General features: G+C 47.3%; 1 protein-coding gene across 2 annotated transcripts in view; it reads right to left on the bottom strand.

Annotated features, from left to right (window-relative positions):
• The window catches only part of CREB3L3 (cAMP responsive element binding protein 3 like 3), a 383,132-nt gene that overhangs the window by 223,845 nt on the left and 135,567 nt on the right, over positions 1 to 23,720 (bottom strand). For both annotated transcript variants that reach the window (XM_075337865.1, XM_075337866.1), the window contains exons 4-5: positions 23,439 to 23,554; positions 22,718 to 22,843 (exon numbers count right to left, since the gene is read on the bottom strand). In XM_075337865.1, coding sequence (XP_075193980.1) covers positions 22,718 to 22,843; positions 23,439 to 23,554 — 242 coding nt within the window. The remainder of the gene's footprint in view (positions 1 to 22,717; positions 22,844 to 23,438; positions 23,555 to 23,720) is intronic.

Genomic DNA, 23,720 nt, shown 5'->3' with positions numbered 1-23,720 from the left:
TACTTTTGCTTTTGATTCGGGGTCACATGCTGAGCACACATCTTTCACTGCACATGATGGCTGATCTGATCAGCCGTCATGTGCCTTTACCAATTGCAGGTGGATCAGAGATCCGCAAGCGGCTGTTAACCAGTTAAATCCCACTGTTAATCTCTGACATCATTCCCCATTCCCATCAGCGAGTCCCTGAGGTGATCTCGGGCTGCCGATAGTTTGTCATATCAGCCATGGGTCAGATGATGGCTCCTGTGTTTGTCATGACGATCTTCCCGGTTCATAGGAGATCATGATTTCAGCTATACAGAGTAGTGCTAATGCATGACTCTGTAAAGCAGAAGTGATTGGACAATTACAGCTCCAAGTCCCAAAAGGAGACTAGTAACTAGTTTTTAAAAATATGAAAACAACCCCACAAAAGTTCAAATCATCCCCCCTTTTACCCCATTGAAAATAAAACAATTTAAAAAAAATATACATATTTGGATTTGCTGTGTTCAAAAATGGCTGATTTATGAAAATATTAAATAAATGAATCCATTCTTAAAGAGCGTAATGGAGAAAATTAAAAATGCCAGAAATAAATTTTTTGGGCCACCACAACATTACTAGCCAAAAATAGTGTCTGTAACAATTTTAGCTTATGATGCAAAAAATAGAAATCACTTAGCCCCCGACCCCCAAACATAAAAAAGTTACTCTCTGTCTGTCTCTCTCTCTTTTTCTGTCTGTCGCTGTGTCTGTCTGTCTCTGTGTGTCTGTCTGTGTATCTGTATGTCTCTTTCCCTGTCTTCCTCTGTCTGCCTCTTTCCCTGTCTGTCTGCCTCTTTCCCTGTCTGTCTGTCTCTTTCACTGTCTGTGTCTTTCCCTGTCTCTCTGTCTGTCTCTTTCTTTGTCTGCCTTTGTCTGACTCTCTGTATGTCTGATTATTCCCTGTCTGTCTCTTTCCCTGTCTGTCTCTTTCCCTATCTGTCTCTTTCCCTGTCTGCCTTTGTCTGACTCTGTCTGTCTGATTCTTTCCCTGTCTGTCTCTTTCCCTGTCTGTGTCTGTCTCTTACCCTGTCTGCCTGTCTCTGTCTGTGCCTATCTGTATGTGTCTGTCTGCATCTGTCTGTCTCTTTCCCTGCCTGTGTATGTCTGTCTCGTTCCCTGTCTGTCTCTTTCCCTGTCTGTGTATGACTGTCTCATTCCCTGTCTGTCTCTTTCCCTGTATGCCTGTCTGTCTGTGTCTGTCTGCCTCTGTCTGTCTCTTTCCCTGTCTGTCTGTCTCTTTCCCTGTCCATCTCTTTCCCTGTTTACCTGTGTCTGTCTGTCTGTCTGCGTTTATGTCTGTCTGTGTCTGTCTACCTTTGTCTCTTTCCATGTCTGTCTCTCTCTGTCTTTTTCCATGTCTGTACTCTGTCTCTTTCCTTATCTGTCTCTCTCTCTGTCCATGTCTCAACAGAAATCATATTACCTCACACATAAGCTTCTTATACTATGAATGTCTTTTGTTCCCATAACAACCAATCGCAGCTCTTATTAATGACTTGTAGCTCCCAGCTCCATTGACTTTAATGGAGGCAGGTTTATTGGAAAGTAACTGTAAAGCACGGGGTTAAATTTTCCCGTCAAAACATAGTCTATGACGTTTCCTAAAGTCACATGAGGCGTCTGTGCAAACTTTCACGATTGTAAATGCTACAGTGTGGATTCCTTTAGCGAACATACACACATACACACACACATACACACATACACTCAGCTTTATATATTAGACTAGCTGTAGTACCTGGGCGTTGCCCGAGATAGTAACTGCCTCTCTGTCTCTCTCCCAGTCTCTGTCTCTGTTTGTCTCTGTCTGTCTGTCTCTGTCTGTTTGTCTCTGTGAGATTGTCTCTGTCTTTCTGTCTGTCTCTGTCTGTCTCTACCTGTCTGTCTGTCTCTATCTATGTGTGTCTCTGTCTCTATCCATGTCTGTCTGTCTGTGTCGATTTCTCTGTCTGTCTATCTCTCTGTCTGTCTCTCTGTCTCTATCTCTGTGTCTGTCTGTCTCTCTCTGTGTCTGTCTGTCTCTCTGTATCTCTGTGTCTGTCAGTGTCTTTCCCTTCCTGTCTCATTCCAGGTCTGTCTCTTTCCCCGTCTGTCTGTTTCCCCGTCTGTCTCCTTCCAGATCTGTCTCATTCCAGGTCTGTCTCATTCCCATATGGCCTTTTTTTTCCTGTCTCTGTCTGTTTGTCTCTGTTTCTTTCCCTGTCTGTCTGTGCCTGTCTGTCTGTCTCTCAATCTATCTCTCTATCTCTATCCGTCTCCCAACTGACATCATATTACCTCACACATAAGCTGCTTATACTAACAATTCCTTTCATTCCTATAGCAACCGATCACAGCTTCTATCAATAGCCTGTAGCTCGCAGCTCCATTCACTTTAATGGAGGCAGGTTTTTTAGAGAGTAACTGTAAAACGCGGGGTTAAATTTTCCTGTGAAAACATAGTCTATGACGTTCCCTGAGTCACATGAGGCGTCTGTGCAAACTTTTGTGATTGTAAATGCGACAGTGTGGATTCCTTTAGCGGACATACACACACACACACACACACACACACACACATACATACATAGACATACACATACACTCAGCTTTATATATTAGACTAGCTGTAGTACCTGGCGTTGCCTGGGATAGTAACTGTTTCTCTGTCTCTCCCAGTGTCTGTCTGTCTCTCTATCTCTTTGTGTGTCTGACTCTATCTATCTGTCTGTCTCTGTCTGCATCTTGGCCTGTCTGTCTCTTTCCCTGTCTGTCTCTTTCCCTGTCTGGCTCTGAATGTCTTCTTATGTTTGTCTCTTTGTATGTCTGTCTCTTTGTCTGTCTTCCTCTGTCTGTCTCTTTCTCTGTCTGTCTGCCTCTTTCCCTGTCTGCTTCTGTCTGTCTGTCTCTTTCCCTGTCTGTCTCTTTCCCTGTCTACCTCTGAACGTCTGCCTCTGTCCGTCTATCTATGTCTATATCCCTGTCTGTCTCTTTCCCTGTCTGTCTCTTTCCTCATCTCTCTGTCTTGTCTCTTTCCCTGTATTCCTTTGTCTGACTCTCTGTCTGTCTGCTTCTTTCCCTGTCTGTCTCATTCCCTTTCTGTGTCTGTCTCTTCCCCTGTTTGCCTGTCTCTGTCTGTCTATGCCTATATCTGTCTGTGCCTGTCTGTCTGTGTCTGTCTGCCTCTGTCTGTCTCTTTCTCTGTTTGTCTGTCTCTTTCCCTGTCTGTGTACCGCCCCGCGGCCTCGGCTGCGACCGCCGAGCCGCTCGGGTCCGGGCTCGCGTGTGTCGGTGGCTTGAGCGCCTCCGGACTCGGGGGTCACGTTGCTCTGGAAGGGTGTAGTGGCGGTGCACGCAGGGGGTGGTGGGGTGGTTGTATTGTAAAGTTCGTGATGCCACCCATGGGTTGTGGTGATGGTGGACATCACCGCTGCGGTAAAGGTACGGGGACTCCCGGGAGCGGTGTAGGGGCAGAGCTAGGTGTTGACCCCTCCGTGGGTAGGGGGATGTTGGTCCTGGGGCCCGGTTGTGCGAGGGTCAAGGTGCAGGGCGCAGGGTTGCGGTGCGGTGTGGTGCCGGATGGCACTGGTGTACTCACGATTAAACCACACAGAGTCACTGGTAAACCAAACGGAGGGCTGGATGGGGTCTGCAGCCGGCTGCAGTTTCCTAGTCGGGTTGGCAATGTCCGCCTTTCTCCTGCACCTGTGTTTGTAGTGTGACCACTGTTGTGCCTGGGCACTGGTAGTCCGCTCCCCGGCGTGTATGTGTCGTAGGAGCCCCTTTTGCCCGCAGGCCTTGGCCCTTGCATCTCTGGCCTCTGGCGGTGGCTACTATCTGGACGGGTTGGGCTGTTGCCTTCAATCGGGACTTTGGTGGGAATGAACCCCTGAGGTCCAGACTGCAATCAGTTAATTCGACAATGGTGGTGGCGTATAGCCTAGTTCGGGGTCTGAGTACCATGCCTGTTGGCTCCCCAGTTCGGTTCCGGCGGGCCACTACCCTGTCCCGGTCCCTCACGGTTCCACTGGTCGTATTCCCGGTCTCCTGCAGGTGGCCACTGCTGTCTGCCTGCTTAACTGATATGGGGTCCTAGGTTTCAACCCAGGCCCTGCACAGAACCGTACTCCACTGCTCTCCACTCCACTGTACTGAACTGAACTCCTTGTGCACTGTGTTCCTGCCTCAGGCCAGCAGACTCCTCGGGGGCGTGTCTTTACGCCTGACTCCGCCCACCTGATGTGCCTGTCTGACTCTGAGGGAGGCAATCAGGTCTTTGTGGTTGACTGGTGGTACCTTTCTAGTGTGGGGGTGTGAGGTGAGTGTAGTTGTCGCGGGCGGAGGAGGGGATGCTGCGCTCTCCCACTGCTCGGGTCCGGCTGCTGCTGCTCGGCGGTAGCTCGAGCGGTGGGCCGGATCCTGGGGACTCGAGCGGCATTCCTCGAACGTGAGTGAAAAGGGGTAGGGATTGATTGGATGGTGGATTTGAGTATTGTCCGTGACGCCACCCACGGTTGTGGTGATATTGGTGACACCACCGCTGCTCTGGACGGGGATCCCAGGAGCGGTGACAAGGAGCAGCTTTGTTGTTAGTTCTCCCCTCCGTGGGTAGGGGGTTGGTTGTCCCGGGGCCCGGTGATGGGGGAAGGGATGGATGGCAGGTGGGTTACGGGGCCTGGTGAGGTGCAGGGTCGCAGGGGCAGCGCTGTGCTGCACAGCACGGTGGTACTCACTCAGCCAATGATGAAGACACAATTCTCGGTAAAACACACGGCTGGATGGACGGGTCCCACTGACGGCTGCGGTGGTTTCTGCTCCCGGCAGGTTGATGGTGACTGCCTTTCCCTGCACCTATGTACGGTAGATGGTTACGATGGGTTCCCACCGGTAACCCGCTCCCCAACTTGGATATGGGCTGGAGGAGCCCCTTTTTGCCCGCAGGCTCTGGCCCTGGAAAACGGTTGCCTTGGCGGTGGCGATGTCTCCCTCTCACGGTTGGGCTGTTGTCTTTTGTCGGGACTTGGCTGCTGGGGAACCCAGGAGGTTCTCTTCGCTGAGGGATTGGACAAATTCATGGTGACTCCTAGCCTTATCAGGGTCCGTAAACCCCTGCCAGATGGTGCTGACTTCTCTTTGTGTACCGGTCCGGTACCGCCGGGCCACCGCCCGTCCACGGTCCTTACGGTAGACTCCAATCGGTCACTCCTGCAGACGGTCACCACCGTCTGCCAACCTTGCTGTACCGCCCGGGCCACACACCCGGACGCTGTCAGTTAGTTGCTCCACTACCACTTCACTTCCTTCCACTTTCACCTCCAAAACTGATCTGTTTACTTTTCCCGCCTCCAGGACTGTGAACTCCTCGGTGGGCGGGGCCAACCGCCTGGCCCACCCCCCTGGTGTGGACATCAGCCCCTGGAGGAAGGCAACAAGGGTTTTGTGTTTGACTTCGGTGTGCCTGACCGGGAGTGTGGGGTGTGTTGTGTTGTTCTCTGTGGCCCCTGGCTTGTCCAGGGCGCCACATTCCCCCTTAGTTAAATGCAGACCGTCCGCGGGCTGCCCGTCCATCACCGGTTTTATTTTCACAACTGAAAAATAGAAAAGGTAAAACGGTAACACATTACAATTATATTAACATCTTCCCACATAGGGAGGTACTCTTACTTAAACATTACGGTTACGGCTTCCGCTCTCTCCCACCCAAGCAACCTGGCCCTGATGCTGCCCCTAAGCAACAGGCAGCACCCCTTGACCCCAGTCCAGCACAAGCTGCCCGAGCGGGTTCTGTCCTTTTCAGGGGACCCACGTCCATGGGGAACCCCTGAAACCCCCAGAGGATTGCCACCGGTTCCGGTGGTGGCTGGGCCCCAGCCTGCTCCACTGCGGGCCCTTCCTCCAATCTGCCTCTCCGGAGGCGGTAACGGTGGAAGCCACAACAACATTTTTATTTACAAGCCACTAAATTTGTGGTTGACCTGCTAGTTCTCAGGCTTGTCCATAAGGAGTCCCTTATGCAACTCTTGTAGACAGTCCCCACGGGGACAACGGTGCCGGCAATGACCGGTCTCAATCAAGCTGTAAATCAGGTGAACGTTCGCGGTATCATTTACTTATCATTCTTTTTTCATTTTTCAAAACTTTTTAAACTTTCAAACGGTTGCTGTGGTCCCAACGGGGACAGTGACAACGGTTTTCCGCTGCCCTTACTCCGACTCTTCGGTATCGGCCTCATCCTCCGCCACCAGCATATCGAACATGCAGTGACAGGCCTGCTGTGAAAGGGGTGCCTGGTACCCGTTTCCACCATTGCGTGGAGTGTAATAAACCACCGGTTCTCCCACGTAGCGGAGACGCTCACTTGCCTCCCCACTTTCAGGGGTGGGCTCAGCACCAGAGCTGGAGTCACTGGAGTCAATATCACTCATCTCTGTGTCAGGCGGGTTACCGCCAGCTGCCGCAGCCTCCTGGCTCCCAGTATCCAGCACATCAGACTCTTCTGCGGTAGTGTGGGGCAGTAGGTCAGGTGGGTTCACGTTGAGGCGCCCCATAAGTAATGGTAAGGGCGACGCGTGAGTCAAGACTGGGCCAGGCCCCTCAGCCGCAGTGGCCGGTCCTGTTAGGACATAGGGACGTGGGTCACCTGTTGGCTCCGTCACATCTATTCCCATCCCGTACATCGGGGCAGTCGCAATCAGCATCTCCACCTCATTGGCCCACTGCTCCATCATAAGGCATATCTGGTTCTGCTGGCATTGGTTAAACTCAATTATTCTGGCTTTCATCCACTCCACGGTCCCGGGCTCAGGCACAGCGCCTGGTGCCATCCTGGCCAGGGCCTCCGATATGTCTTCGATAAGGGGCTGCGATCCTGGCGGTTTCCACAGGGGTGATTCAGGCCAGCTCCATGTGTCTGCAGCCAGTCGGTCCGCCAAGGCGGATTGGCAGGGTATCGCTACCGGTTGAATAGGTAGCGGGCCTAGTGGCGGGGCGGCAGCAGCTAACACGGGTAGTGGGGGAGGAGGCAGGGCGAGCGGGGTTGGACCGGGTCCCTCGGCCACGATGACCGACCCGCTAGGGGCACAGGGGCGTGGGTCACTCACCCTCCCTTCCAAATCCTCCTCCACCTCACGTCTCCGCATAGCCGCTACCACGTCCGCCATGTCAGTCACCCACTCCTCCAGGAGGAGCTGCATGTGGGCTTCCAGACGATTGTTCAACGGGGCGGTCCGGTCTCTCAGCCAAATCGCCGTGCCGGGCGCGGGGGCGTCCTCATTGGTGGTCGGACTGTGCATTTTGGCAATAAAGTCTTCCAGGAACCCAGTATCGCTGCAGAGTTCTGGCGTCTCTGCTTTTATAGCCGCGGGCTACATGCGGCCAGACGCCATCAGTCCCCCTTAGTCTTTTTTTCTGGCTCCTCCTCTACAGGGGCGGGGTTTTGGCCTTCACGCCTCCACTACTCGAGGAGACGCTCGAGCGGGAATTCTTCGCGCCCAAGATGGCGGCTTCACAAATTTTCCGGCCGGACACCTCCGGCGGTAACAAGGCGCACCTCTACCAGACGGCAGAGCGGTAAGATCCTGTTCGTGACGCCAAGTTGTCGCGGGCGGAGGAGGGGACGCTGCGCTCTCCCACTGCTCGGGTCCGGCTGCTGCTGCTCGGCGGTGGCTCGAGCGGTGGGCCGGATCCCGGGGACTCGAGCGGCGTTCCTCGCCCGTGAGTGAAAAGGGGTAGGGATTGATTGGATGGTGGATTTGAGTATTGTCCGTGACGCCACCCATGGTTTGCTGATATTGGTGACACCCCCGCTGCTCTGGACGGAGATACCGGGAGCGGTGACAGGGAGCAGCTTTGTTGTTAGTTCTCCCCTCCGTGGGTAGGGGGTTGGTTGTCCCGGGGCCCGTTGATGGGGGAAGGGATGGATGGCAGGCGGGTTACGGGGCCTGGTGAGGTGCAGGGAAGCAGGGGCAGCGCTGTGCTGCACAGCACGGTGGTACTCACTCAGCCAATGATGAAGACACAGTTCTCGGTAAAACACACGGCTGGATGGATGGGTCCCACTGACGGCTGCGGTGGTTTCTGCTCCCGGCAGGTTGATGGTGACTGCCTTTCCCTGCACCTATGTATGGTAGATGGTTACGATGGGTTCCCACCGGTAACCCGCTCCCCAGCTTGGATATGGGCTGGAGGAGCCCCTTTTTGCCCGCAGGCTCTGGCCCTGGAAAACGGTTGCCTTGGCGATGGCGGTGTCTCCCTCTCACGGTTGGGCTGTTGCCTTTTGTCGGGACTTGGCTGCTGGGGAACCCAGGAGGTTCCCTTCGCTGACGGATTCGACAAATTCACGGCGACTCCTAGCCTTGTCAGGGTCTGTAAACCCCTGCTAGATGGTGCTGACTTCTCTTTGTGTACCGGTCCGGTACCGCCGGGCCAACGCCTGTCCACGGTCTTTACGGTAGACTCCAATCGGTCACTCCTGCAGACGGTCACCACCGTCTGCCAACCTTGCTGTACCGCCCGGGCCACACACCCGGACGCTGTCAATTAGTTGCTCCACTACCACTTCACTTCCTTCCACTTTCACCTCCAAAACTGATCTGTTTACTTTTCCCGCCTCCAGGACTGTGAACTCCTCGGTGGGCGGGGCCAACCGCCTGGCCCACCCCCCTGGTGTGGACATCAGCCCCTGGAGGAAGGCAACAAGGGTTTTGTGTTTGACTTCGGTGTGCCTGACCGGGAGTGTGGGGTGTGTTGTGTTGTTCTCTGTGGCCCCTGGCTTGTCCAGGGCGCCACATAATAACCTGTGACCCCTGGTGTTTAGGGCATCACATCTGTCTGTCTCTTTCCCTGTGTGTCTCTTTCCCTGTCTACCTGTCTCTGTCTGTCTCTGTCTTCCTGTCTCTTTCTGTCTTTCTGTGCCTATATCTGTCTGTGCCTGTCTGTCTGTGTCTGTCTACTTCTGTTTCTTTACCTGTCTGTCCCTCTCTGTCTCTTTCCCTAGCTGTCTCTTTCCCTGTCTCTCTCTCTGTCCGTCTCTCAACAACATCATATTACCTCACACATAAGCTTCTTACACTATGAATGTCTGTTATAAACTGGTAACCGTGGATGATCACAAAAAATCCCATTAATCAGGAAAAAAACAAAAAATCCCACAAGAGTAGTTGGAAACTAAGCTGACCACGATTTCCTAACTATTGGACAACACTAGAAGTAGCAGTGGGATGTCCCTAACACGCCTAAACACCTCGTCACTGCCGGAGAAACTTGCTATGCCTCAAAGATAGAAAGGAGGAATCCTAACTTGCCTCGGAGCAGTCCTCAAAGGAATAGCAAGCCCCCAACATGTAACGATGGTAATGTAAGAAAACACGATGCACAGATAGTAAATATAGATTAGCAAAGGTGTGGCCCGATTTACTAAATACAACAAAACAGGAAAGATAACGGATTGCGACCAGCAAAAAACCCTGCAAAAAATAGCAAACTCCTGATAGAAAAAATACCTAAGACCACACAGTCTTTCCCCCACTATATCAGGTACTCTTGTGCCAGACACTTTAAACAGAACTGCAGATATAATGGGAAGAAACAAAATCACAGAACAAATAAGATTCACAAGTGCAAATAATCAAAATCAGAACAGGGAGAAACTCCTTTCTTGCTGAAGGAATTGCCCTCTCAAAAATAGCAGAGAGCCAGATCCTCACATACAAGAAAACAAACACAGAACAAAATGGAAAATAAACACAAACACCCGTAGGTGCAAAACCAGCAATTAGGAAAAGAAAACCTGCAGACTTATCTGGAGTGGATCCTGGTGCAGGATAAATAGAGGAAACTGAAGGACAAACTCCAAGCCATCTTCAGAGGCAGAAGCAAACATTTATCACCGGTAGCAGCTAAACATATACACCAGGCTGGTCAGCAATAGGACTTCCTGGGTTCCCAATTAATACCAACACCTGTTTGAGTCACAGATTCAGACTCAGCTTCATTACTATTCCTGGCCACCAGAGGGAGCTCAACACCAGCACCCACTCTGATGACATTCACAACAGTACCCCCCCTTGAAGAGGGTTCACCGAATCCTCACCAGAGCCACTGGGTCTGTCAGGATGGGCATGATGAAAGGCACGAACCAATCTGTCAGCGTAAATATCAGAAGCAAAAACCCAGGAATTGTCCTCCTGACCATAACCCTTCCACTTAACAAGGTACTGAAGCTTTCGTCTATTAAGATGGGAATCCAAAATTTTCTCTACTTCATACTCTAGATCCCCATCTACCAACACAGGATCAGGAGGCGCTGCCGTGGGAACTGCTGTTTCCACATGTTCCTTTAACAAAGACTTATGGAAAACATTGTGAATTTTAAAAGACTCAGGAAGAGCCAAACGAAAAGATACGGGATTAATAATCTCTGAAATCTTATAAGGCCCAATAAATCTTGGCTTAAATTTAGGAGAAGAAACTCTCATAAGAATATTTTTGGAGGACAACCAAACCATGTCCCCCACTTTAAACCAGGGACCAACAATCTTACACCGGTTGGCAAACCTTTGGGCATTCTCCTGGGACTGAAACAATTTGTCCACTACTTGACCCCAAATCTGCTGCATTCTCTCCACCACAGAATCAACTCCAGGACAGGCCAAAGCCTCAACCTGCCCTGAAGAAAACCTGGCATGAAACCCAAAATTGCAGAAAAAGGTGACGTCAAAGTAGCAGAGCTAGCGCTATTATTGAGAGCAAACTCTGCCAATGGCAAATACGAAACCCAGTCATCCTAATCCGCAGATACAAAACAACTCAAATAAGTTTCCAAGGTCTGGTTTGCTCTCTCAGTCTGACCATTGGTCTGAGGATGAAACGCAGAAGAAAAAGACAGCCCAATTCCTAATATAGAACAAAATGCTCTCCAAAATCTGGACACAAACTGAACTCCTCTGACTGATATTATATTCTCAGGAATACCATGTAAACGGACCACCTGTTGAAAAACAAGGGCACCAACTCTGATGAAGACGGCAACTTAGGCAATGGTACCAAATGGACCATCTTAGAAAATCTATCACAAATAACCGTAATCCTCTGAGAAACAGGAAGATCAGAAATAAAATCCATAGCGATATAAGTCCAAGGTCACTTAGGTGTAGGCAATGGCAAGAACAACCCACTAGAACGTGAACAACAAGATTTGGATTTAGAACAAACCCCACAAGATTGCACAAAACTCCTGACATCCAGAGATAAAGAAGGCCACCAAAAAGACCTACTCACTAGATCCCTAGTACCAAAAATCCCAGGATTACCAGCCAAAATGGAACAATGAATCTCGGACATAACTCTACTCCTCCATTGATCAGGAACATACAGTTTCCCCACAGGGCATCTCTCAAGTTTGTCCCCCTGAAATCTCTGAAGTGCTAACCTCAAATCGGGCGAAATGGCAGAGAGGACCACACATTCATTCAGGAAGGTAAATGGCTAAGCAACATCAAGAGAATCAGAAAAGAAACTTCTAGAGAGGGCATGTGCTTTAATATTCTTGGTGCCCGGTAGAAAAGAGACCACAAAATTGAAACGCGTAAAAAATAGAGCCCACCTGGCCTCCCTAGGATTCAGTCTCTTGGCAGATTCAAGGTAGGTCAGATTCTTATGATCAGTGAGCACCATAATTTGATGTCTAGCCCCCTCCAACCAATGTCTCCATTCTTCAAAATCCCACTTCATAGCCACTAATTCCTGATTACCCACATCATAGTTTCGTGCAGATGGAGAAAATTTTCGAGAAAAGAAGGCACAAGGCTTCAGTTTGGAAGTTATAGGATCTCTTTGAGACAAAACAGCTCCTGCTGAAATCTCTGAGGCATCTATCTCCAATTGAAACGGAAAAGAAACATCAGGTTGCTGCAGGACTGGGGCAGAAGTGAACCTCTTTTTAAGCTCCTGAAAGGCCATAATGGCCTCTGGGGTCCAATTCTCAACATTAGCTCCCTTTTTGGTCAAATCCGTCAAATCCTTAACAATACTAGAGAAATTGCCTATAAATTTACGGTAGAAATTTGCAAAACCCAAAGATTTCTGAAGGCTGAACCCAGTCATAAATGGCTTGAACCTTGACCGGCTCCATTTCAATAGAAAACGGGGACAAAACAAATATTAGAATATCATCAAAAAGTTAATATATTTCAGTAATTCAATACAAAAAGAGAAACACCTATATTATATAGAATCATACACACAGAGTGATCTATTTCAAGTGTTCATTATATATAATATAGTCATTACACAAAGAGGGATCTATTTCAAGTGTTTATTTCTGTTAATGTTGATGATTATTTCTTACAGCCAATGAAAATCCAAAAGTCATTGTAACGCCCTGGCGCCGCCAGGTGGTCACACAGAGTTGGCCCCCGCATAACACAATCACTCACCAGGTTACATCATGCCAACAAAAACCCCAGTCACCCCCCTCCAGGGAGGGAAAGGCACACCAGTGGGTGGGACCAGGTGGATGGAGAACGCCCACCTAGGGGTCTGGAGAGCCCGGGGTGGGAAAAGCAGTAGTTGAAAGTAGTAGTTCAAGTGGAAAGGTGTCAGTCTAGAGGAGTGGAGTAGTTGAGAGGAGAAAATGAAGTGGAAGTCAGAAAGGAAAGGCATCGGGGTTGGAGTTTGGGTGGCAGACGGTGGTCCGTGTCTGTCAGGAGACGGGAAGGTGGCTGCCAGAGATCCGAGGTGGACCGGGGCAGGGTTGGAGCCTGCCGGTACTGACACCGGAGAACCAACCCGGAAACCGTGCACAGAGGGGGTACTTGGACCCTGAAGCCAGGACCGGAACCAAAGGCCTAGCTAATTAACCAATTGAGGGCAGGATTTTAGGTCCTGTCCCAACCAAAGTCCCAAAAGCAGACAACAGCCCACCGCGGGGGATAGGGCATCCGCCAGGGCCCGGTAGATCCCAAGGGCCAGCGTCAGCGGAAAAGGCTCCCAACAAAAGTACCGGGAGAGGACTCCCGTGTTCCACACCGGGAAGTCCACAAACACCAAAAACCGTGCAGAGGAAAGTGACACACACCATCACCCCGGGTGAGGGACCAGAATACACCCGGCCGCGGCCGGCCACCAACACCTTGGTTTACCGATTGGACTTGTGTGATTCATTGACTGTGAGTACACCAATATCCCCCGGTCTGACCGGGCGCGCCGGCCCCTGCAATCACCATCCTCAGCACAGAGACACTGCGCCCCGGGGCATCCATCCCTACCCACGGAGGGGTTAATATCCAGCTGCCATCCCATCGCCCCTCAGGTACCCCATAACAGCAGTGGTGGTGCCACATCTCACCACACACCGTGGGTGGCGTCACAAAGTGATTACGGTAAATCCCGTACAAATACGTCGCCTTTTATTCGAAGTGTCCGCGCGACCCCCGGGTCCGGAAGATCCCTTGAGCCACCCTGCGGATCCGGATTCGAGCAGCCCGGCTGCTGGCACGGGGGCAGCACATCATTATTTTAGAAAGTTAGTATATTTTATAAGACCAACTGAAAAAATGATTTCAAACTCAGAAATGTTTTCCTACTGAATAGTATATTTAGTAAATAGACTCAATACTTGGTGTGGGCTCCTTTTGCATGAATTACTGCATCAATGTGTCGTGTCATGGAGGCGATCAGCCTGTTACATTGCTGAGGTGTTATGGAAGCCCAGATTGCTTTGATAGCAGCCTTCATCTCGCCTGCATTGTTGGGTCTGGTATCTCTCATCCTCCTCTTGACAATACCCCCATAGAGTCTCTAAAGTTTAGGTCAGGTGCGTTTGCTGGTCAATCAAGCACAGTGATACTGTGATTATTAAACCAGGTATTGGTACTTTTGGCAGTGTGGACCGATGCCAAGTCCAGAGGGAAAAATGAAGTGCTCTAAAATTTCCTGTTAGACAGCTGCACTGACTTTGGTCTTGATAAAACACAGTGGACCTACACCAGCAGATGACATGGCTCCCCAAACCATCACTGATTGTGGAAACTTCACACTAGACCTCAAGCAGCTTGGATTGTGGCCTCTCCACTCTTCCTCCAGACTCTGGGACCTTGATTTCTAAATGAAATGCTAAAGTTACTTTCATCTGAAAACAACACTTTGGACCACTGAGCAACAGTCTAGTTTTTTTTTTTCCTTGGCCCAGGTAAGACGCGTTTGGCATTGTCTATTGGTCATGAGTGACTTGACAAAAGGAATACAACAGTTGTAGCCCATGTCCTGGATACATCTGTGTGTGGTGGCTCTTGAAGCACTGACTCCAGCAGCAGTCCACTCCCTGTGAATCTCCCCCAAATTGTTAAAATGGCCTTTTCTTAACAATCCTATCAATGCTGCGGTTATCCAGGTTGTTTGTGCACCTTTTTCTACCACACTTTTTTCTTTCCACACAACTCTCCATTAACATGTTTGGATACATGACTCTGTGAACAACCAGCTTTGTAGCTTACCCTTCTTGTGGAGTGTGTCAATGACTGCCTTCTGGACATCTATCAAGTAAAAAACCAAATTGTACTCAAAGTACCAGAGGTGTGCTAGTATCAGAAAACCAAAAGGAAAAAAACCCCTCTAAAAACATTAATGTTTAATTGTATGTATTAAAATCCCAAGCAAACATACCCCATAAAAGAAAAAAAGTGGTGTGTAAGTGCTACACAAGGGTAATTTGTGACATAAAGGGAATTGGGGCAACAGGGAGTGACTGAAAATGAGAGTATTGCTCAATATAGACAGAAGTGGCGTGGGCCTTACCCTAGCCACAACCTGCCCTTCAACGGAGGTTAATTCGCCCTAATTTTTCTGGCGCCCCCGTTCCACGGTGGCTATCCTTCTTGTACCCTGCACTATCACTAAAAATCACCATCCACCAACCTCAAAAAGTGCAGATAAAAGACAACATACATTTACATACATTCCGGTACATATTATATATTTAGTATATACATGAAATGTAAAACATCACCATTTAATAGGTCATTCAGACCCTAAGCAATTGATTAATGGTGAAAGAGTAGCAAATAATGACCTTAATGGGGACCTAAGTTACATGTCAGCACTATGGCTTACTATAACTCTCGGGTGTATTGGAAAATTAAATTGCCAATTCCACCCAAACTCATGCACAGAAGATGTTAATGTACATATGCACATAAATATATAAATAGACCCAGAAACGGGATACTCATCAAGTAAGTGTGCTCTCAAGATGCCTGTTCCAGGCCTTAGATCCCCATGTGTGTTCCTCACAGATCCGACGCGTTTCCCCCAAGGACTGGGGTTCATCAGGTGTCAGGGGACTACAAGCGTCCCCCAATAAAGGCCACCTGTAAAGCAGTCTCCAATCCAAAGATACCGTATTCTTCGGACTATAAGACGCACTTTTTTCCCCCAAATGTTGGGGGAAAGTGGGGGGGTGTCTTATAGTCTGAATGTAGGGCTGCGGTGAATGAGGGTGCTGCGGTGGAGCAGGTCATCGGCGGCACGAGCAGGCTGTAGCGTCCTGCCATGACCACGTGGACCTGCTCATTTAATATGCACGCCCATCATCCCGCCCATCATCTCTCAGCGCTGAAGCCGGCGCTGGCAGGTGGGCGGGGTGATGGGCGGGGAATGTGCGCATATTAAACAGCCTGCCCACATGATCACCCCTGGCAACTACAGCCTGGAGTGATCATGTGCGGCTGTAGTCACTGCCTCCCGCGCATCATCATCAGCGTGGGGTGCAGTGAATCAGTACACTCACCGGCCACGATCTCTGCAGCACCGCGATGTCCTCCTGTCTGTGCCGGCGGCGCTGTGTGGAGACTAGCGGTGCGCACAGCGATGATGTCATTGCTGTGCGTACTGCGCACATGTCCACACGCAGCCGGCACAGACAGGAGGACATCGCGGGGCTGCAGGGATCGCGGCCAGCTCCACACTGCGGCGCTGCTGCTGGCACAGACGAGAGGAGGAGCGATGCTGCAAGGAGTGAGGTAAGGTGAGTATGAACGTTTATTTTTTTTTTGTGCCACAGGATGCAAGCCGTATACCAGGATGGGGTAACCAATAAGACTAGATTTTTATAGTGAAAACCATTTTATGCTAACTCCAAATAGCCATTAGTTTACAAAAAAGAGAACGGAGTACTTTCGCATGATATAATTAGTAGACATATTTACTTTATTTGTGAGACAATACATAAAAATGATAGACAGACTACATTAACATTAAAAAATGCAGTGTTACAGTGTGCAGAAAGACACAATGATGCGGGGGCAGAGCGTGCTGATTGGGTAATCAGTATGACATTGATGCATATTGCCGATGTTGGTACGGAGTGCAATTATAATAATCCAGCATTTCCTCCAAAAACACTTATATAATTATGACTGTGACATTAAATCACATTATATCCATCAATTTAGTATAAATATACATATGTATTAATGTGAACAGAGTATCATATTAGACCCTGCATAGCAGGAGAGAAAATTGCGTAACCACAGTTTATATTAAGGTGCTTTGAAACGCTGAGACAATAGTGGTTGTGGCCAGCCTCTCTCTGCAAGCATTCAGACATGAGGGGAGCCCCCTGAGGAAGTGGTTTTGGCGAAATGTACATAGGGGTGGTGGTGGAGCGCAGCTGAATCACTGATGTCACCATGGGTAAATAATAGGAACCGTCCCATTACATGCTGATGTGTAGTATGGGTCACCGGGTTATTTAGCCCTGGTTTGTGGCTTGCTAGTCCCCTCATGTCTGCATGCTTGCTAAATTTTGTACATGACAAGGATATAATGGTTGAGCAAGTACACACCTTGTAGTTAAACATTCTGAGAGAGGCTGGCCACAACCACTATTGTCTCAGCGTTTCAAAGCACCTTAATATAAACTGTGGTTACGCAATTTTCTCTCCTGCTATGCAGGGTCTAATATGATACTCTGTTCACATTAATACATATGTATATTTATACTAAATTGATGGATATGATGTGATTTAATGGCACAGTCATAATTATATAAGTGTTTTTGGAGGAAATGCTGGATTATTATAATTGCACCCCGTACCAACATCGGCAATATGTATTAATGTCATACTGATTACCCAATCAGCACGCTCTGCCCCCGCATCATTGTGTCTTTCTGCACACTGTAACACTGCATTTTTTAATGTTAATGTAGTCTGTCTATCATTTTTATGTATTGTCTCACAAATAAAGTAAATATGTCTACTAATTATATCATGCGAAAGTACTCTGTTCTCTTTTTTGTAAACTAATACCAGGATGGGGGTATATAGCAAGATGGGGGTGTATAGCAGGATGAGGACATATACTAGGATGGGGGTATATTATGAGCAGGATGGGGGTATATGAGCAGGATGGGGGTATATGAGCAGGATGGGAGTATAGGGGTATTTGAGCAGGATGGGGGTATATAGCAGGATGTGGGTATATGAGCAGGATGGGGGTATATTATGAGCAGGATGGGGGTATATAAGCAGGATGGGGGTATATAGCAGGATGGGGGTATATGAGCAGGATGGAGGTATATAGCAAGATGGGGCCATATGCTAGGATGGGTTATATAGCAGGATGGGGCGATATGCCAGGATGGGGTATATAGCAGGATGTGGCCATATGCCAGGATGACGGTATATAGCAGGATGGGGGCTATACCAGGATGAGGGACATATACTGTATATACAGGGCAGGAGGATCATTACCAGGATGGGGTACCTTAGTAGAAAATTTGGGGACATTACCCCCATAACAATGTTAGCAGCAGATCCTCGCCCAATAACAGTGTGTCATGACCACATTTTTTGCTTAAAATTTTATTTTCATCTTTTCCTCTTCTAAAACCAGGATGCGTCTTATGGTCCGGTGTATCTTATAGTCCAAAAAATACGGTATAATGCCCAAAGATACTGATATGTCTAAGGCTAAGTTCACACATCCTGTGTTTTGCATCAGTCACAATCCGTCGCCTTGGGGAATTACGGTATCCTGCAAAATATTTTGCAGGAATCCTGTATTTCCCCATAGACTTCTATTAGCGACGGATTGCGACTGATGACCCTGCGTTGCATCCGCTGCGTCGCGGTCCGTCGTTTTTGACTGACCGCCGAGCGGGGAGCAACGCAGAATGTAACGTTTTTCGGGCCGTCAAAATTAACGCGCCGCGCAGGAATCCGTCGCCATCCGTCAAGCTTGTAATGCATGTCTATGGTGCTGGATTCCGTCGTAATCCGTCTTACAACGGAATCCAGCGCAGGATTCCGTCATGCTCTACTGAGCATGCCCAGCATGCTTGGCACGCCCACTGGGCTGTCCCAAACACAGACGGATCATGACTGATCCGTCAAAAAACGGACGCACAGCGGATGTAACGGACGCAACTGATCCGTTTTTTCACAGGATTCCTGTGAAAGGAATCCTGTGAAAAACACATCAGTTGCATCAGTTGACATCTTGAAAATGACTGATCCGTTGCTGACGGACCTGATGGATTGAAAACACAGGATGTGTGAACTTAGCCTAAGCCTTGTGAGGCACAACAAAGGACCCTGTCATCCTGAAGATATTAAAAATGCACATTTTTATGTCTTCAGAATAAAGTTTGGGCGGAATTGGGAATTTAATTCTCCAATACATCCGAGAGTTATACTTGGCTATAGTGCGGACATGTAACCTAGGTCCCCATTAAGGTCAGTATTATGTCATACCCTTGTGTAGCACTTACACACCACTTTTTTTCTTTTGTATGGTATGTTTGCTTGGGATTTTAATACATACAATTAAACATTAATGTTTTTAGAGGCTATTTAGAGGCTTTTTCCTTATGGTTTTCTGACATCTGTCAAGTCAGCAGTCTTCCCCATGATTGTGTAGCCTACTGAATCAGACAAAGGGACCATTTTAAACACTTAGGAAGCCTTTGCAGATGTTTTGTGGTAATTATTCTAATTTTCTGAGATAATGATTTTTGGGTTTTCATCACCTGTAAGCCACAATCATCAACATTAACAGAAATAAACACGTGAAATCACTCTGTGCGTAATGACTCTATATAATATATGCATTTCCCTATATATATATATATATATACATACATACACTATATATATATATATATATATATATATATATATATATATACACGCATATGTAATATCTATATATATATATATATATATATATATATATATATATATATATATATACTGTATATATTTATATGCAGTTGAAACCAAAAGTTTACATAAACTAACTAAAAGACACATATGCATGTTTTTCTCACTATCTGATATGAAATCAGAATAAACCTTCCCATTTTAGGTCAATTAGGAATCAAAATTATTTATATCTGCCAAATGCCAGAATAATGAAAGAGAGAGAGAGAGAGAGAATGTTTAAAGGTAATTATTTTACCTTCTGCAAAGTTAAAAGTTTATATACCTCTCATTAGTATTTGGTACCATTGCCCCTAAACTGTATGACTTGGGTCAAATGTTTTGAGCTTCCAACCACAAGCTTCTCACAATTGTTGGAAGGAATTTGGGCCCATTCCTCCTGACAGGACTGGTGTAGCTGAGCCATGATTGTAGATTGTCTTGCTTGCATCTGCCTTTTCAGCTTTGTCCATACATTTCCAAAAGGATTGAGATCAGAGTTTTCTGATGGCCACTCCAAAATATTGACTTTGTTATCCTTAAGCCACTTTGTAACCATTTTGGCAATGTGCTTCGGGTGTTTGTCAATTTGGAAGACCCATTTCTGCGCAAGCTTTCAAGTTCCTGGCTAATGTCTTGAGAGGTGGTTTCAGTATTGCCACATACTGTAGTCTACTTTCCTCATGATGCCATCTATTTTGTGAAGTGCACCAATCCTTCCCGCAGCAAAACAACCCCACAATATGATGCTGCTGCCACCCCCCATGTTTTTAAAGTTGGGATAGTGTTCTTAAGCTTCAAAACTTCTCCCTTTTTCCTCCAAATGTCACGATAGTCCTTATGGCCTTTCAGCCCATATTGATACAGTGTTCGGTTCACTGTGGAGAATGACACAATCTTACCAACTTCAACCAGCATCTTCAGAGGATATTTTGCTTTTGGTCCTCGGTTTATATGCACATGTCTGACCAAAGTACATTTATCTGTGGTACACAAAACACGTCTCTTTTCTGAGCGGTATGATGGCTGGACATTCCCATCTTGTTTGTACTTGTGTATAATTGTTTGTAAAATGAACAAGGCACCTTCAGGTATCTGGTAATTGCATCCAAGAATGAACCAGACTTGTGCAAGTCCACAGTTCTCTTGCTGAGATCTTGGCTGATTTCTTTTGACTTTCCCATTATGCAACACAAAGAAGGAGTATGTTTCAGGTGTGCATTAAAATACATCCCCATATGTGTCTCTAATTAACTCAGATGTTGCCAATAAACCAAACGCTTCCAAAGACATGACATCATCATATGGGCTGTCCCATATTGTTTAAAGGCATAGTACTCGTATTAGAAATACTTTTACTCTTAATAAAAATACTTTAAAACATTCTCTCTCATTATTCTGGCATTTGGCAAATATAAATAATTTTGGTTCCTAATGGACCTAAAACGGGAAATGTTTATTCTGATTTCATCAAGACAAAACAATCACTGATCTCGGGGAGACCAGCCAGAAAAAACTCTGTCGGCAGCCAACAAAGGCGCTCAACACAGTGAAATCCTGGGACTTAATATGGTGGTTATGGTGGTCTCCTAAAAAGAACCACTCCTTGGCTAGGTCCTTCCCGGAGGCATATCTGGCTATTTTCTGTGTCGAAACTCCTAACAGAGGCTCCACGGACCTTTTTTGATTTGTATTCTGATTTCATGTCAGATAGTGAGAAAAACCTGCAGATGTATCTCTATATAGAGAGAGTATGTAAACTTCTGGTTTCAACTCCATTGCCAAGCCCCCTCTTCCAAAATGTATATTGATCCACTATTCTATAACACATATCCATTTCACATAAAATAATGTTTAAAAATGAAAACTTTTTTCCTCACAGTCTTCTGAGCTCCAGGAAGCAGTATTGTTGGTGATAACATTAGCAGAAGAGTGATGAGAGGAGGTCCATGCAGCTGCTGCAATGACCCAGCTCCAATCACATCACAGCCTCACCAAACCCCTACTCTGAGGCACGAGAGAGGACCAAGAGTGTCCTATGTAGACTACCCCAGTATGTGACTGCTATGGTACCCTCACTGACCTCACTGATCCCTGAATTCTGACCCTGCTGGGGGGGTGAGGGCTGGGGACAATGAAGCTGCTCAAATTGACACTTCTGCAGGTGAGATGTAATTGGAACAGCTATTCACTGCTCAGGTAATCTGCATCCACAGTAGCATACTCATTCCTTCTCCTGCTGTGCTGGCACTAGGTGTTGGAGTCAGACAAACACCTGTCTATGAGAGGCATCACTGTTAGGCCCGTTTCACACATCAGTGAAAAACACTGACGTTTTTCACTGGCGTGTAAAACACGCACATGTCCCTGCGTGTGCCGTGAATCACGGCACACGTGGGTTGTCTAAGTACAATCCGGACTCCGTTCTCCGTGGCCTGTGATTGCACTTAGAAAACAACTCACCTGTGCGCGCTCCCGCTGTCCATGGTGCTGATTGCTCCCGCGGTGCAGCATCCGGCCGGCAGTGACCCCCGCAGCAGCTGCTTCCGGGTCGGCTGTGTCGCGCATAATGAATATGTGCGACAATAATGAGCCGGCTCAGAAACAGCAGGGAGAACGGGCTGCAGAGGACATCGCTGGACGCCGGGTGAGTAAAAATGATTTTTATTTTAAAAGCACGTTTTTTTCTGGCACGTGTTTCACGGACCACACCACTGCGTGGTCCGTGGAACATCAGTGATGCCAGAAAGAAATGGACATGTCTCCGTGCGGCAATCACTCACACGCGGGTACGCTGCACGGAGACACGTGCAGTGAAAAATCACTGATGTGTGAGCAGACCCATTGATTATAATGGGTCTGCGTATGTCAGTGATTCTTGTACGTTTAAAAAAAGCACAAAAGTACCAGAATCACTGATGTGTGAAAGGGGCCTTAGCGGTAATTCACTTAAATAGATGTCAGTCTGATTCCAATCCCTAGCTCCAGCCCAGCAGGGGAAGGAATGAGTGTGCCACTATGGATGCAGATTGGCCAAACAGTGCATAGCTGTGCTAGGATGAGAAGGGGATGAGCCTTCAATCTCTTGTCAGTGTTGGCCTGCAGCAGGGCCCACCGTAGAATTCACCGATTCCCCGGTAGGCCAGTCCGAACCTGAACATTTGGGTCCTCTATTGCACTTGAGCCCAGGTGTAACTTCCATCTCTGAAACTACTATGGCATTGTATTGTTGCAATCCTAATTTGTAGATTAGTGATGAATGGCTGGATTGACCTTCTACACTTCTTGTACTTCCATCTCTGCCTTTATTGTGATAGTGATGACCTAAATTGGATTTTTAATGTGTTTCAATGTCTTGATATAATGAGAAATAACCGTATCACAATGTACTGTAAGGTACAATGAAACAGCCTGGACACATATATGGTATGTATTAATATATATATATTTCCATTACTATGGTTAGGAGAAAAATCATCATTATCACAATACTTTGACCTTCATAGTACCTTTGTGAGTGGCAATTGGGAAGGCAGGGTCACTCCTTCCTTTGAGAGAAGTTTTTTTTCATCCTCAGTCAGAAATAATTCACCATAAGTTCCTGAATTCCGACCACTTGATGTGATGCTAGACTGCTGTTTTTTGAAAAATCATTGCAAATAAAAAAAATAGGTGTAGAGCATTAATGAGCAAATAATATGTCATTCTGATTAAACACATGTTTACATTTAAATGGAACCTATTAATCTGTAAGTATAGGGTTAGTCTGCAGGATAATAGCATTCTGAACCTTTGTGGCACCCACATTGAGAGTGCCACTGCTGGGAGGAAATTCACTTTATTCCCTCCACATCCTCAGGCTTTCAGTCATATCAGCACAACCTAAGCAGTTTCAGTCACAGTACATGGTGAGCGGCGGCTGTAACCACATTGATTGGCAGCTGCCTCTTTAGTGATACAGTGCTGAGCCAGCTGTTAGTACTGGGGCGTGGTCATAGTCAATGGTCCCCATGTACTGAGGGGTGACTAAGGCCACACTAGCTTTGCTTCCATTACTGAAGGCCGGAGGAATTAGGGAGGAATAAAGTTAATTTCCTCCCTATAGCTGGGCTTTAAGTGCAGCAGCTGGGCAGCCTAAGAACGCTATTAACCTGCAAATTAACCTCATATCTACATGTGAATAGCGTTTTTTGACATGACAGGTTCCCTTAAAATTAATATATAGCTTACCAATTCGAAGTTATTTGATAGTAAAAGATCTTTTACTGTCAGGGAATATGGTATGTCTCTGCCCTGAGACTGAATTTTTATATTCTCCTCACCACAAAGTTGTCCTGTCCACAAGTCTAAAAAGGAAGACATGGAGATAACAGTGTAATTATCCAATCACTCATCCATGCTTTTATGTCTTTATATTTCTAAGAGCACTGCAAGATTTTATATATATATATGTATATATATATATATATATATATATATATATATATATATATACAGTATATATGACATAGT

Source organism: Anomaloglossus baeobatrachus, chromosome 1 (assembly GCF_048569485.1).
Source record: "Anomaloglossus baeobatrachus isolate aAnoBae1 chromosome 1, aAnoBae1.hap1, whole genome shotgun sequence".
Taxonomy (NCBI): Eukaryota; Metazoa; Chordata; class Amphibia; order Anura; family Aromobatidae; genus Anomaloglossus; species Anomaloglossus baeobatrachus.
The sequence above is the reverse complement of the archived record's forward strand: the minus strand, read 5'-3'. Positions and strand labels throughout refer to the sequence as shown.